General features: G+C 35.7%; 1 protein-coding gene across 1 annotated transcript in view; it reads left to right on the plus strand.

Annotated features, from left to right (window-relative positions):
* ENPEP (glutamyl aminopeptidase) overlaps positions 1–14782 on the plus strand; it is a 97462-nt gene that overhangs the window by 9275 nt on the left and 73405 nt on the right. The window contains exons 2-3 of the mRNA XM_024741950.1: positions 5711–5852; positions 8115–8246. Coding sequence (XP_024597718.1) covers positions 5711–5852; positions 8115–8246 — 274 coding nt within the window. The remainder of the gene's footprint in view (positions 1–5710; positions 5853–8114; positions 8247–14782) is intronic.

The following is a 14782-nucleotide window of genomic DNA, read 5'->3' on the forward strand; positions in this document are numbered from 1 at the left end:
TATAGACAAAGCAACAGATTTCTGTATACTAATCTTGTATCTTGCAAGTTTACTGACTTCATTTATTAGTTCTAATAGTTTTTTAGTGGAGACTAGGGTTTTCTATATATAGTATCATGCAAATAGTGACAATTTTACTTCTTTCTTTCCTATTTGGATGCCTTTTGTTTTTTCTTCTTGTATGATTGCTGTGGCTAGGATCTCCAATACTATGTAAATAATTGACAAGAATGGGCATCCTTGTCTTGTTCCTGATTTTAGAGGAAAAGCTTTCAGCTTTCCACCACTGAGTATGATGTTAGCTGTGGGTTTGTCATGTATGGGCTTTATTATGTTGAGATATGTTCCCTTTATACCAACTTCAATGAGAGTTTTTATCATGAGTGGATGTTGAATTCTGTTAAATTTTCCTACAGCTATTGAGATAATCATGTGATTTTTATGTTTCCTGTTGTTAATGTGGTGTATCACACTGATTGATTTGTGGATCTTGAACCATCACTGCATCCCTGGAATAAATCCTACTTGATCATGATGTCTGATCCTTTTTATATATTGTTGAATTCAGTTTGCTGATATTTCATTGAGGATTTTTATATCTATATTCATCAGAGATATTGGCTTGTAATTTTCTTTTTTTTGTAGTATTTTTGCCTACTTTCAGTATCAGAGTAACGGTGGCCTCATGGAGTGAATTTGAAAGTGTTCCCTCCTCTTCAATTTTTTTAGAATAGTTTGAGAAGGATAGATATTAGCTCTTCTCTATATGTTTGGTAGAATTCCCCTGTGATGCTCTCTGGTCCTGGACTTTTGTTTGCTAGGAGTTTTTTTTAGATTGGTCTGTTCAGATTGTCTATTTCTTCCTGATGCAGTCTTGGAAGATCTTATGTCTCTAGAAATTTATCCATTTCTTCTAGGTTGTCTATGTTATTGCTTTATTGCTGTTCATAATATTCTCTTATTTTTTTAAATCTCTGTTATATTGGTTGTAATTTCTCCTCTTTCATTTCTCATTTTGTTAATTTGGGTCCTCTCTCTTTTTTCTTGGTGAGCCTGGCTAAACACTTATAAAGTTTGTTTATCTTTCCAAAAAACCCAGCTCTTGGTTTTATTGATCTTTTCTATTTTTTTTCAGTGTCTATTTATTTCCTTTCTGATCTTTATTATTTCCTTCTTTCTGCTGACTTTGGGCTCTGTTTGTTCTTCTTTTTCTAAGTCTTTTAGTTGGTAGGTTAGGTTGTTTATGTGAAACTTTTCTTGTTTCTTGAGGTAAGCCTGTGTTGCTATAAATTTCTCTCTTAAAACTGCTTTTGAGGCATCCCATAGATTTTGGATAGTTATGTTTTTATTTCCATTTGTCTCAAGGTATTTTCTAATTTCCTCTTTGATTTCTTGATTGACCCATTGGTGTTTTTTTTTTGTTTTTTTTTGTTTTTTTTGTGGTACGCGGGCCTCTCACTGTTGTGGCCTCTCCTGTTGCAGAGCACAGGCTCCGGACGCGCAGGCTCAGCAGCCATGGCTCACAGGCCTAGCCACTCCGCGACAGATGGGATCTTCCTGGACCGGGGCACGAACCCGTGTCCCTGCATCGGCAGGCGGCCTCTCAACCACTGTGCCACCAGGGAAGCCCGACCCATTGGTTTTTTAGTAGCATGTTGTTTAGTCTCCACCTGTTTGTGTTTTTCCTCTTTTTCTTCCTGTAAATGATTTCTACTTTCATACCATTGTAGTCAGAAAAAATGCTTGATATAATTTCTATCCTCTTAAATTTGCTGAGACTTGTTTTGTGGCCTAGCATACAATCTATCCTGGAGAATGTTGCATGGGCTCTTGAAAAGAATGTGTATTCTGCTGTTTTGGGATGGAATGTCCTGTAGATACATGTTAAGTCCAACTGGTCTAATGTGTCATTTAAGACCACTGATTTCTTAATGGTTTTCTATCTGATGATTCTATCTGGATGACTGTCCATTGATGTAAGTGGTGTGATCAAGTCCCCTACTATTATTGTATTATTGTCAATCTCTCCCTTGTCTGTTAATCACACTCATATTCCCAAATTAGTTATCTGGCTTATTTCTGAGGTGTGACTAAATTGAAACATTCTTGCAGAGAGTGACTTTTCCTCTTCCTTTGCCTGGGGGAGAAATCAGAATCCAGAGGAATTCAAAAGAAAAAAGCAGCTGACTAAACATGGGGTTGGAGCCTGGTGGATCTTCTTATAAATCCTTAGTACACTGGGGAAGTGTACAGGCTTCTTTATATTCTGATGCATTTGCAATTCACTACAGTCTACATGTGTTAGAAACTTCAATTGATTAGTTAAACTGTTATCACAAAAACTGATCAGTAATACTGAAGAATAAATTCTTGGCTGGGACTTTTTGGGTAACTTTATTTTGAAATAATTTCAAACTTAACAGAACAGTTACAAGAACAATACAAGAAACTCCTAGGAACACTACCAATTGTTTACATTTTGTCCTATTTCCTCTCTCCCCAGCAACCCCATGTCTCTGTCTCTCTCTAGACCTTTAGAGTATATTGAAACATTGTCTCCCTTTACCTCTTCACATTCAGTATATATTTCTTAAGTACAGGGACATTTTCTAACATAACCACAGAACAGTTATCAGAATCAGAACATTTAACATTGATATGATAATCATCTAATCCACAGTCATAATCAAATTTCATCAATTAACCCAGTATTTTTTTCCCAGTCCAGTATCCAGTTTGGATTCATGCAATGCATTTAATGTCATGCCTTTTTAGACTCCTTTAAACTGGAACAGTCCCTTGCCTTTCTTTGTCTTTCACAACCTTGATATTTTTGAAGAGCACAGGCCAGTTATTTTGAGAATATCCCTCAGTTTTAGTTTGTCTGGTTTTCCTCATGATTTAAAAATGCAAGTCAAGCATTTTTGTCAGGAATTTCAGAGAAGTGATACTTAGTCCCTCTCAGGAAGTCACATCAGGAGACACGTTATGTTGATCCGTACAATTATTAGTGATCTTTGATTACTTGTTTAAGGCGGTATCCAACAGTTTTTTTCATTGTAAAGTTATAATTTTTTTATTTGTAAGTAATTTTCAGAGAAAGTGTTTGAAACTATTCAGATACCCCTTTCCTCAACAAACTTTCATCCACTTTGTTTTGGCATCCACTGATGACTTTCTAAATCCATCATTCCTCCTAAAATTATTAGTAGGCAATCTACTGTAAAGAAGAGCTTTCCTTTGCCCCACTTATTTATTTATTCATATGTTTTATCATGGATTCTTATTTTAATCAATAGTTTATAATTCCATTACTTATTTTGATGTTCCCCCAGATCTGGCCAGGGGTAGTCCCCTCCAGCTGACTTTTGTGTCCTTTTGACTTATTCTTATGATTCTTTGAAAACTTCCTTACTTTTTGGCAAAGCAAGATGTTCCAGGATCATTTTGGACCTTTCTGATCCAGCACTGGAATCAGCCATTTTTATGAAGAGTTCTGGTTCCTTTTATTGGAGAGTGGTAATGGGAACTAGTTGTGCTCATTGCTACAAGCTTGTCATTTCTTTTAGTCCTGTTCAGCAGACAAAACTAGGAAATACATGTCTCTGTGTATTTTTATATCCATTTACATATATAGATACATGTGTATGTGAAAAATCATTGAGTATACACTGAACCTGCAGTTACAGTTCAATACCAAGGTCTAGTCTTCCTTTTTCACAAATTTATAACTCTCTTCCCCAGCTGTGAGAAACCTGCCTTCTGTTATCCTCATTTTTTTTCATTTGCTCAAGCTTGGGATACAGAAGAGATTGTTTCTGAACTGTTAACTCATGCCACTGCAACAATCCAAATCTAAATCTATTTACTGGAGCTCAATATTGATTTACAGTTATTTTTAGGTAAAATTTATATACATTAAATGCACAAATCTAATGGGAACAATTCAATGAATTCTGACAAATGCACACATCTTTGTTAACCACACCCATAAAAAGGTATAGCTTTTTTTAAAAACATCTTTATTGGAGTATAATTGCTTTACAATGGTGTGTTAGTTTCTGCTTTATAACAAAATGAATCAGCTATACATAAGGTATAGATTTTTTCAGTCATCCCAGAAAGTTGTCCCCCTCAGTCAACAGTGTCCTAAAAGACAGACCTTTTCCAGTTTTATTTTTTACAGATTAGTTTTTTTGGCTGAGTTTTTAACAACTAATTTTTGTATCCAGAGGGGTTTTAAAAGAAATTCAAAAATATTTTAATTTCTTGTAGTTGGATGTTGACCTATGACATATTAGTTTTTATATAAGTTAATGTATATAATGCATCCTTGAACCCAAATGAAATGAAGACACTTACCATGGCCTCTGCTGACCCCTTAGTCCCTCCAGTTCACTGTACTTCAGCTACACTGGACATCTTTCAGGTCTCAACCGCATTAAATTCTTTTCCACTTTAGAGACTGTGCACTTGCTGTTCCCTCTGTTAAGGAAACACATTTTCCCTAATCTTCACCTGTCTGGGTTTTTCTCATCATTCGGATCTCAGCAAACCATCACCTACTCCAAGAGACTGTCCCTGACTACTCTACCTAATATTGCTCACCACTTTTCCTGAGTCATTTTCTGTCACTTCCCCTGTTTCATTTTCTATATAGCTCTTAACACTCTCCTTATTTATCTATTTATTTACTTATTCTTTGTTATTCCCTCAGAACCTAGAATAATGCCTGGTAGATGTGTGTGTGTGTGTGTGTGTATGTGTGTGTCTGTAGGAAGGGGTTCAATTAATATTTATTGGATCAATGAACAATGTAACAATTTGTTATTCTTTATGAAATATGTTCCTTAGTCTCTGAGAATTCTGAAGGATGAAATATTTTCCTTACACAAATTATTAATGAATATAAGTCAACATTTCTTTCCTTTTACACTTTTTACTCTGCTTACTCTTCTAATGAGCAAATGTACAATATCTTACTGTAATATAACTACATGTAAAAAGTTTACATTCATTGATTTGTTTTGAGCAATTACTCAGAAAAAAATATTTCCACTTTGAAATGATGGAAACATTAACATTTTAGCTTAATAAGCATTAAGTTAGAGCTATAAAGGAATACTGTCTCTTTCCAAAAGTGGACTTTAAACCTGGCCAAAGGTTGCTTCACTGGGAGATTGCTCAGGGACTGACTTTGCATGAAAATGAAAACTAAGGGATTTGTCCCTGGTGTAACATAAGTAAGAAAGAATGTACTATTAGGGACAGGAGCTGTGGACTCTGGAATATACTCCTCTACTCCGTGACAGGACACAGCTGTTCACACTCACAAGGACAGGTACAAGCAGGCCTTTGAGTTTGGCTTTGTGTTTATCTACTTGTTGCTTGATGGCTTTAGGATGGAAGAGTGATAGCTCAGAATCGGATTGATTTTTGCTCATTTAGAGTTCACAGATTTTTAGTTATGGCAACAAAATACCTAACTACTCATATAAAATATCCGAAGCAGTTTCTGAATTTTCATTTATTTGTTAACCTAACAATTCCAGGAAAGACTTTGACAACTATTTGATAGTTTTCTGGATGGAAACTCATTTTAAGAAATGCAGTAGTTATAATTACATAGCTGATTCTTTTCTGTAGGAATAGAAACATAGGGGCTATCAGAAGAGGCAACATATATTTTGTTTGTGTGTTTATTTCTAAGGAGCATAGCAGCCACTGATCATGAACCAACAGATGCCAGGAAATCCTTCCCTTGTTTTGATGAGCCCAACAAAAAGGCAACTTATACAATATCTATCGTCCACCCCAAAGAATATAAGGCACTTTCAAACATGCCAGTGGAGGTGAGTATTTTAAATTTTTTAATTTATGCAGATAGTCTGTTTATAATATCAGGTAAATTACCTGCTTTTCTATGAAAGAACCTACTGAATTCTAAAATAAATGTGTTCTAATAGCTTATTTAGAGGCTTGAAAATACATTTGGGCAATCTCTTTTCTTTGAGTACTAGACATCTTTAATTCAAGATATCACATTCCAATCAAAACACCATGTTAGTTTTCTAAGCAAGAATGGATACAGTAGACATACATTAGCTGGGTTCTGCTTAAATGAAAGAAACCCCTAATCATGAGAAATTAAAGGCAAACTAATGGAATTACAGATTTAAAAATATTCAAGGGCCTAGTTACTATTCTTGGTTTTCAGTTGAATATAAACCCAGTTTTTAATATAGGGCTACTACAAAAAATCATCACTTAAATATTGGAATATAGCCACAACTCCAGGAAACACCATGCCTGTAGGTATTCTAGTGAACAAGAAGTACTCATTAAATGTTAAAAAAAAAAATAGGCTACAATAAGTTCTGTTTGTATAATTATTAACATGACTCTTTCCTCTGTTACTGCTCCTCCTCTCCAGAATGGGTAACGCAGTTAACTAAAGCATCATTACCTCAAGGTTGAGGTTTATTATTCCTTATACTTTTGACATGTAAAAGGATGAAGCTTGGGGCTTCCCTGGTGGCGCAGTGGTTGAAAGTCCGCCTGCCGATGCAGGGGACACGGGTTCGTGCCCCGGTCCGGGAGGATCCCACATGCCGCGGAGCAGCTGGGCCCGTGAGCCATGGCTGCAGCCTGCACGTCTGGAGCCTGTGCTCCACAACGGGAGAGGCCACAACAGTGAGAGGCCCGCATACCGCAAAAAAAAATAAAATAAAATAAAAGGGTGAAGCTCATCCTTAGATATAACTGTCACCTATCTAATACCAGAAAAGCATTGTGCCTACTTTACAACTCCCATCTTTCTGATCCACTTTGTGAAATATCATCACTGAAATTCATCCTCTTTAATTACAAATATTCCTTGAAAAAGCAAACCAAAGCTTTAAGAAGGTTAAAAAGTAAACTGTTGGTGTAAGCTTATCAACTTTTCTTCTGGTGTCAGACACCTGGGCAATTGGGTTTTGATTGGAGAAGAAAGAGGAAAGGATAAACCTAAACTATGACACTCTAATCCAGAAGACTGGATCAGAATAAAGTGCCATCAGAATTTTTTGGCATAGAACAGAGAAAATGAAGGTGGGAGTAGTAAGAATGCAAACTTTACTAACCTCTGTTTACAGTTTCCTCACATGACCTTTTTGTTTTGCAGAGTATATACTTCTTCACTTTCACCTAGTTCCAGAAACTAGTCCTGGAAGAAGGTGAATAATCTGGGTCTTTAGGAGATCAAAACTACTACTAGGTTTTTATCATAGAGTAACTTTGCTGGGGCTCCAACTCTTCTCTATAAGCATGTGCACATAACATGCTTGCCTTGCCGATGATGCATCAAGTTCTAGTCTAGCCTCCCTCTCTTAAATCCTTTTTTAAAGCTTTCCACTGTAGAGTGACTCACTGTGTGGCTGCAGGGCATGTGGAAATGTTTAAACATTGGGTAGCAGGAATTAGGCAACTATTCATGGATGAAGTATTAGGACTGATGACTGGCTGAGAGGAAGGCAAAGCTGGCATGGACAGAAAACCAGACAGATGGGGTCGGTAGTTGCATGAAGTAATGCAATCCTTCTCTCTCTCCACGGTAACCAAAGCAGTGACTTTAGTGACCATACCCTGGGTCTCAGATGGAGACAACCAGAGATGAAAAAGACAACCTGACATCTTGCTATGCCTGGTACAGCTATTACCCTCTTGCACATAGTCAAATCAGCAAATACCTGCTCAGTTCTTCCTGTGTGCAAGGCACTGAGCACTAGCCTGTTCTTCATTAAGAGGCCACAGTACCTGCTCAAATATTATGGCCAGGATTGTGTGTTTAATGTAGAAAGATAAACTCCTGTCCAGTTTATATCACAAAGTTGTATTTCTCCCTGAGAAACCTCATATGGTATATAGTTCAATCACTCTTTCACAGTACTAAAAATAAAATGAATTTTCCTCTAGTTTTTTTCAACATCGCCAGTTGGGGGTAAAATTTCTTTTTACACCTAAGCTTTGACAAAGGACTTCTGACTGGAAAGCTAGGTTTGGAGTAATTTTTTGTTTGTCTTGTCCATGATTGATCTTTTTCTAAATAAAAGATTATTTTTTGTTTTCAACAGAAAGAAGAGTCGGTGGATGATAAATGGAATCGAACAACTTTCCAGAAGTCTGTTCCCATGAGCACTTACCTGGTGTGCTTTGCTGTACATCAATTTGACTCCATAATGAGGATATCAAATAGGGGGATACCTGTGAGTACCATTATATATTTTTTAAATTTACCACCTATGCATTTGTGATTTTATAATTTTTTTGAATAGTTTTTTTTTTTTTTCACACAACAGACCAGAAAAGCCCTTTAGTCACCGGGCTCTGTGAGCCTGATGATACACTGAATAATATAGAAAAATGTAAGCTGAAAGGACCCAGGTGAAAATTAAACAAACAAAACAGCCATAGGAATGGATAGTCTTGAATTATTTAAGGTGAAAATTCACTATAAGTCCAAAGCTAGCTCCTAAGTATATCAGCACAAAGGTATTAAATATTTGCACATGCTTAATTTAGTAAAATGATTGGGTGTATGTGTTTGGGGGTCCCAGATGAAGACCAGAGGGAGAGGAGGAAACCAGAGGGAGATGAAAATCCTTCAAGTAACTAAGCACTGAGATGTTTGTGGTGCCATTCCAATATGTAATTCAACATAGGACAACAGCAAAGTATCAAAAAGCATTTTCTAAAAGTGTAAGAAAACACAAATAAGCTTTTTTTAAATCAAAATGATGAACTGAATAATTTTCTTAGAAAAGTAGATTCTAAATTAGATTCTAAATTAGAAAAGTAATTCTAAATACTTTTACCTAATTATTTTTCTCTTTTGGGGGGCCCCCAATTTGCTCATGCCCTGAACACTTGCTAAGCTGTCTAACCGTTAGTCTGCCTCTGTGATACATATTATATATATAAAACATTATAATCTTTGCAATATAATTTTATAAGGAAGAAATCATCGCTCCTACTTTACAGATGAGAAAACTGAAATAATGAGTTTAATTAATTTGCTCAAGATCACCCAACTGGCAAGTGGTGGAGACTCAAATTCCAGATTCTTTTCAAACAATGTGCCCTGCTAAACGTTCTGAAATGTGATATTCTGAAAAATATCTTTACCTCACTGGAGGGGAGAGATGCTCCTCCCTCCACCCCATCTACAGAAGACAGGCAACCAGAGTTTCCCTCCTGCAAAAACCTGTGGGGTTCTTTTCTTCACAACTGAACAGAACCTTGCAGGAGAACTTAAAGGCATCTAATGTGAATGTCAATTCAAGGTAAATTTCACCTCTTTGGCATTTGATTGGCTCCCTACCCATTCACTCTAAATTGAAATCTAGCCCTTAACACCCAAGCACAAATGCTCCAGTACAATTTCCCACTCCAGAGGGAATTACAGGAAAACCACACTACTTATATCTACTTGAAAGTAACATCGGTGGGAACCCACACCAGTCTCACAGTACTATATTCTTAGAGCTAAACAGACAGCCTAAGACAGACATATGAGGAAAACAAGCAACATAAAAGAGAAAATCCAAGACCAACAGAAAAGCACAGTGTGAGTAAATAAAAATAGTTAGGGAAACAAAAAAAAAGCCATAAAAAATTAAACATATTCTGACAACACAACCTTTAATTATTACACTCAGAGATTCAAGAAGATATGATCACCATAAAATAAAAACAGGAAACTATGATAAAACAATCAGCAATAGTAGTCAGAGTTTAAAAAAAATAATTTCCAAAGCATGACCTTACTCTAACCTCCAGGAATTTGTTGCTAATTCCTTCAAAAACCAGAGCCCAATAAGCGAATAGCTTTAGTTCCTGCCAACTTCTTTGTGTCTTTATCAACTCCACGGAGATGCTTATATTGTTTGAAGCCCTGATACGTCTCGTGGGTTTTCCACTTTTATATTGCAACTATCATTTCTGTTTGTTTGCAGTGGGAGTACATTAAAGCATCAATATTCTGCATGATCTAGAGCCAAAATCTCTATATTACTTGTTCAGCTAAAAAAAAAGATTAAGCTAGTTACTTTTTGTGTAATACAACATTTTTAAGAGAAATTTCATGAATCAAAAAACTATTCTTATCCACTCTGTTTCTGACAGTATTATTCTGGTATATTTATCACCTGCTATTCATAGTCAGATTATACTGTGCAGTCCAAAAATCTATAATACCCTGACTGAACTCACCATTCTGGCAAGAATCCTTTATGTCAGTAAATACTGAATCGAGGCCTATGTTCTTCTTAACTGTTTACCTGGAGTAGCAGATATTAGTACTTGAACCATTCACTATGCTTAAAATGTCCTTGTTGCTCATGAAGATTAGAGGACTCAACCCTAAAAAATTGTTAGGAAAAAAGGTAACCAAGTTTGGAAAGTAGCTCAAAAGACTTAACTCTGCTTATTTCCTTTTTTGAATATTAGTTGCATTACATTTTTTTTATTGAGATATAGTTGGTTAACAATGAAGTTCAGATGTGCAACACAGCAGTTCACAACTTTTAAAGGTTATACTCCATTCATAGCCATTATAAAATATTGGCTATATTCCCTGGGCTGTACAATATGTCCTTATAGCTTATTTATATTACACATAGCTGTTTGTACCTCTTAATCCCTTACCTGTATTTTGCCCCTCCCCTCCCCCTCCCCACCGGTAACCACTAGTTTGTTCTCTATATCTGTGAGTCTGTTTCTTTTATGTTATATTCATTAGTTTGTTTTATTTTTCAGATTCCACATATAAGTGATATCATACAGTATTTGTCTCTCTCTGTCTGACTTATTTCACTAAGTATAATACCCTCCAAGTCCATCCATGTTGTTGCAAATGTCAAATTTTCATTATTTTTTGGCTGTGTAGTATTTCATTGTATATATATATATATACACCACATCGTCTCCATTCATTGATGGACACTTAGTTTGCTTCCATATCTTGGCTATTGTAAATATGCTACTATGAACGCTGCAGTGCATATACCTTTTTCTTTTTAACATCTTTATTGGAGTATAATTGCTTCACAGTGTTGTGTTAGTTTCTGCTGTATAACAAAGTGAATCAGCTATATGTATACATATATCCCCATATCCCAAATCAGGGCAAGATCCTTTCTGACCCACATCCTAGAGAAACAGAAATAAAAACAAAAATAAACAAATGGGACCTAATGAAACTTAAAAGCTTTTGCACAGCAAAGGAAACCCTTTGACAAAAAGGTTGACAAAAAGACAACCCTCAAAATGGGAGGAGATATTTGCAAACAAAGCAACTGACAAAGGATTAATCTCCAAAATATACAAGCAGCTCATGTAGCTCAATATCAAAAAAACAAACAACCCAATCCATATACCTTTTTGAATTAATGTTTTTGTTTTCTTTGGATGTATACCCAGCAGTGGAATTGCTGGGTCATATGGTAGTTCTATTTTTAGTTTTTTGAGAAACTTCCATACTGTTTTCCATGGTGGCTGCACAAATTTATATTCCCACTGACAGTGTACAAGTGTTCCCTTTTCTCCACACCCTCTCCAGCATTTTTATTTGTGGTCTTTTTGATGCCAAGTTTTCAGAATGAGTTTGATTTTTATAACATTTTAATGAATTTTTTAAAAATTTCTTTCTTTTCTGGAAGGACTATTCTAAATTAAGGTCTCTTAATCTTCCTTGAAGGAATGTATTTAATTCAGGAAGCCACAGAAGATTGCTAATGATCCTTATTCTTTATTTAAATATACAAAAATAAAAAAGAATATAAAATTCTATAAGTTAGATTTTTTAATGTTTATTATTTGTTTTGAAAAATTCTACTGCAGGAATGATAATCACCAAGCATCAAACAACTCAAATTTTGAGTTAAATGAGAAGTAAGCTGTCAACAAATGTTTTGTGTAACCTAAGTGACGATGCTGGGTTTCTTCTCAAACAACACCTCATGGCAGCTGAGCTCTGGAACTCAAAGTTCTGAACACATTGTGAAACTTCAAAGCCACAGCGAAATTACAGTCCTTAGTCACCCAAACTTCAAGCCAAGGTTCTGCATATTTATAATAATTTATCTATGGATAAGGGGCAATCTAAAATTTAGGAAGTGTATATCACATTCCTGTGATAAGGCAGTCACAAAGAAAAGTTGAAAAAAACCCCAAAGTATCACTATTCTTTTCTACTAAGTATTCCCCTTCCCCCAAATTTCTGCCTACTGCTGGAAGAATATTTAGAAGAACATAAACTTATAAAAAATTAAACACATTGATGACCTCCTGTAATATCAACCATGTATCTTAAACACGCATTTATAGAATTAAAAACAATATCAAGTTCTTTTCTCTTTCTCATCCTGGTTACATCAGCATTGATAATAAAATTGAGGGTTCCTCCAATCAGAATGTTTTATCAGTCTTTGTTGAGCACATACTATGTGCACAAGGAGGATGCTAAGCCCTGAAGGGAGTGAAATATGCTAAGGTGTCTGCACTTCAATTAAGATGTGAAACATAAGTGGTCACCACTGTCCAGTGTCTCCCAACTGTGTTTTAAGGTCTCTGCTGATCATGCCATTTTTGAGTGCCAAAGATCTCATCTTCTGCTTTAGGGGCCCCTGCAAGGGTCCTGGGCCATTTAAAGGGGTGTGTCTATTTGGAACAGTAGAGATAAGATACAAAAACCTCAAGAGATGAACAGGTGCTAACTCTGCTGGATGATCGGCAGTGGAAAGGCAGACTGTTGTCAATGGGGAGAGTGATCATACATTTTTATCATTTATAAAATATAAATAATAGAGAAGGTGTTATTAATTATGCTGGCATAAGAGGTGTAAGCAGATAAGCAACAGACTTACATTCCTAGGACATTCTGGGCAAACCTGGATGTTTGGTCACCTTTGTCAATGGAAGATGCTCAGCAGACAAGGACAACAAAAACATGGACACAGGACACAGCAGACCTGCAGGGCTGCCAGGTGGTAGTGGGAACCCTGTAGGCCCTGACTGGGCTTCTGACTAGGGTGATGGTGGTAGTGGTGGGTAGCATCTGTTCAATCTGATTCCTTTCTGTTCACATGGTCAAATTTATTGTGTAGGCATGAAAAGCCTATTCTGGACTTCAAAAACTTAACTTCTATTTTTTCCCCCTTCATTCTCCTAGTGTTCCTAATGGTAATGTGGATACCACCCACATATAAGGAAGTGCAGACAAAGAAAATTACAGAGGTTAATCATTCAATGTATTATCTCTAATGATATTAATGTTCTTGATGGGACACACAGAGCTATCATGTGTCAAGAATTGCTTACACATTAGCTTATTAACTGCTCACATTATCAGATAGGTACTGTTGTTACCTCTATTTTGTAGCTAGGGAAAGTCAGGTTTCATTCTTAGGAGTAGAGAAAAGAAGAAGTATGATACAGTAAAAAACAAACTTTGTGCTGAAGTTTAGTGTCAGTTTTGTCTTACTTCGTTTTTCTCATGTACACATTTTTCTCACGCACACAATGTACACAATGAGGAAGTTTATTTTTAAAACTCTTCCAACTCTAAAATTTGAAATAGAACTCTACAATCCTTACCTAAAACCTTTGTGTCTAGTTGTATGTTTGACGTCAGAAATTTTCAGATTTGTGAATAGTAATATGGTACGAATATTGAGTATTATTGAGTAACTACAATGGGCTCTAGGGCAGCACCTTATAATCAAACAGTAGTATTTCTGCAGCAATATTTTTTAGTGAGAAAATAAAAATTATTTTTAAAAACTCCTATCAGTTCAGGTCAGATGTTACTGACAAATTTGTTTGCTTAGAACATATAAAACAACTTTTGATTTTCAGAACTCTTTGGACTTTATAATTGTGAAAACTGGGCTAATGAAAGGATTGGGGTAAAGATATCATCAGTGATGCAAAACATTATATTTTATTATTATTAATAGTGCCAGATTCATAGAATTGGTGTGTAGAGTGAGACATTGCATGGTAAGTGCTTATCACATTACCTGGGAATTTTTAAGTATCCAGTAAGACTAATAGTTAATCATAATGATTACACATAAAAGAAGTGACAGCAACCAATTAGAATAAATTGTCGTGGACTTACATTCCATCTCTCAAATTCCTGGAGACCCTTAATTAAAAGGACAATATTAACAATTCTAAAAGCATCCTTTACAGTAGGTTGCCATATGATAAAAGAAAGGCAACAACAACAACAGTGATAAAGCAGATGTAAGATGTATCACACTTCCTAAAAGAATAATCAGCTGCATATAAGCTTCAGAAAGCACAGATTTTACACCTGACACTAGCTCAATAGATGCAGTGCTTTGAGTTATGACTAAAAGTACCCATGGACCTCCCTGGCAGCCCAGTGGTTAAGACTCTGCGCTTCCAATGCAGGGGGCATGGGTTCAATCCCTCGTCAGGGAGCTAAGATCCCAGAAGTTGTGCAGTGTGGCCAAAAATAAATAAATTTAAAAAATAGTATCCAACAGTGGTATATCTAGGTAACTTAATTCACTTAGGAAACTTAGTATCTTTAAAAACTAAATATATGCATTCAAGTTAAGTTCTTGAAGCCTTACAAACTTCATATATATATATATATATATATATATATAGTTATAAAGCTTATATAAAAACCTTTATATTTAACCTTTAATAGAGTCTTTGAATAATAAAGGCATATATGACTTTTCAGAAAGTAAGAAGAAGAAACAAT

The sequence above is a fragment of the Neophocaena asiaeorientalis genome, unplaced genomic scaffold, assembly GCF_003031525.2.
Source record: "Neophocaena asiaeorientalis asiaeorientalis breed wild unplaced genomic scaffold, Neophocaena_asiaeorientalis_V1.1 scaffold534, whole genome shotgun sequence".
Lineage (NCBI taxonomy): Eukaryota > Metazoa > Chordata > Mammalia > Artiodactyla > Phocoenidae > Neophocaena > Neophocaena asiaeorientalis.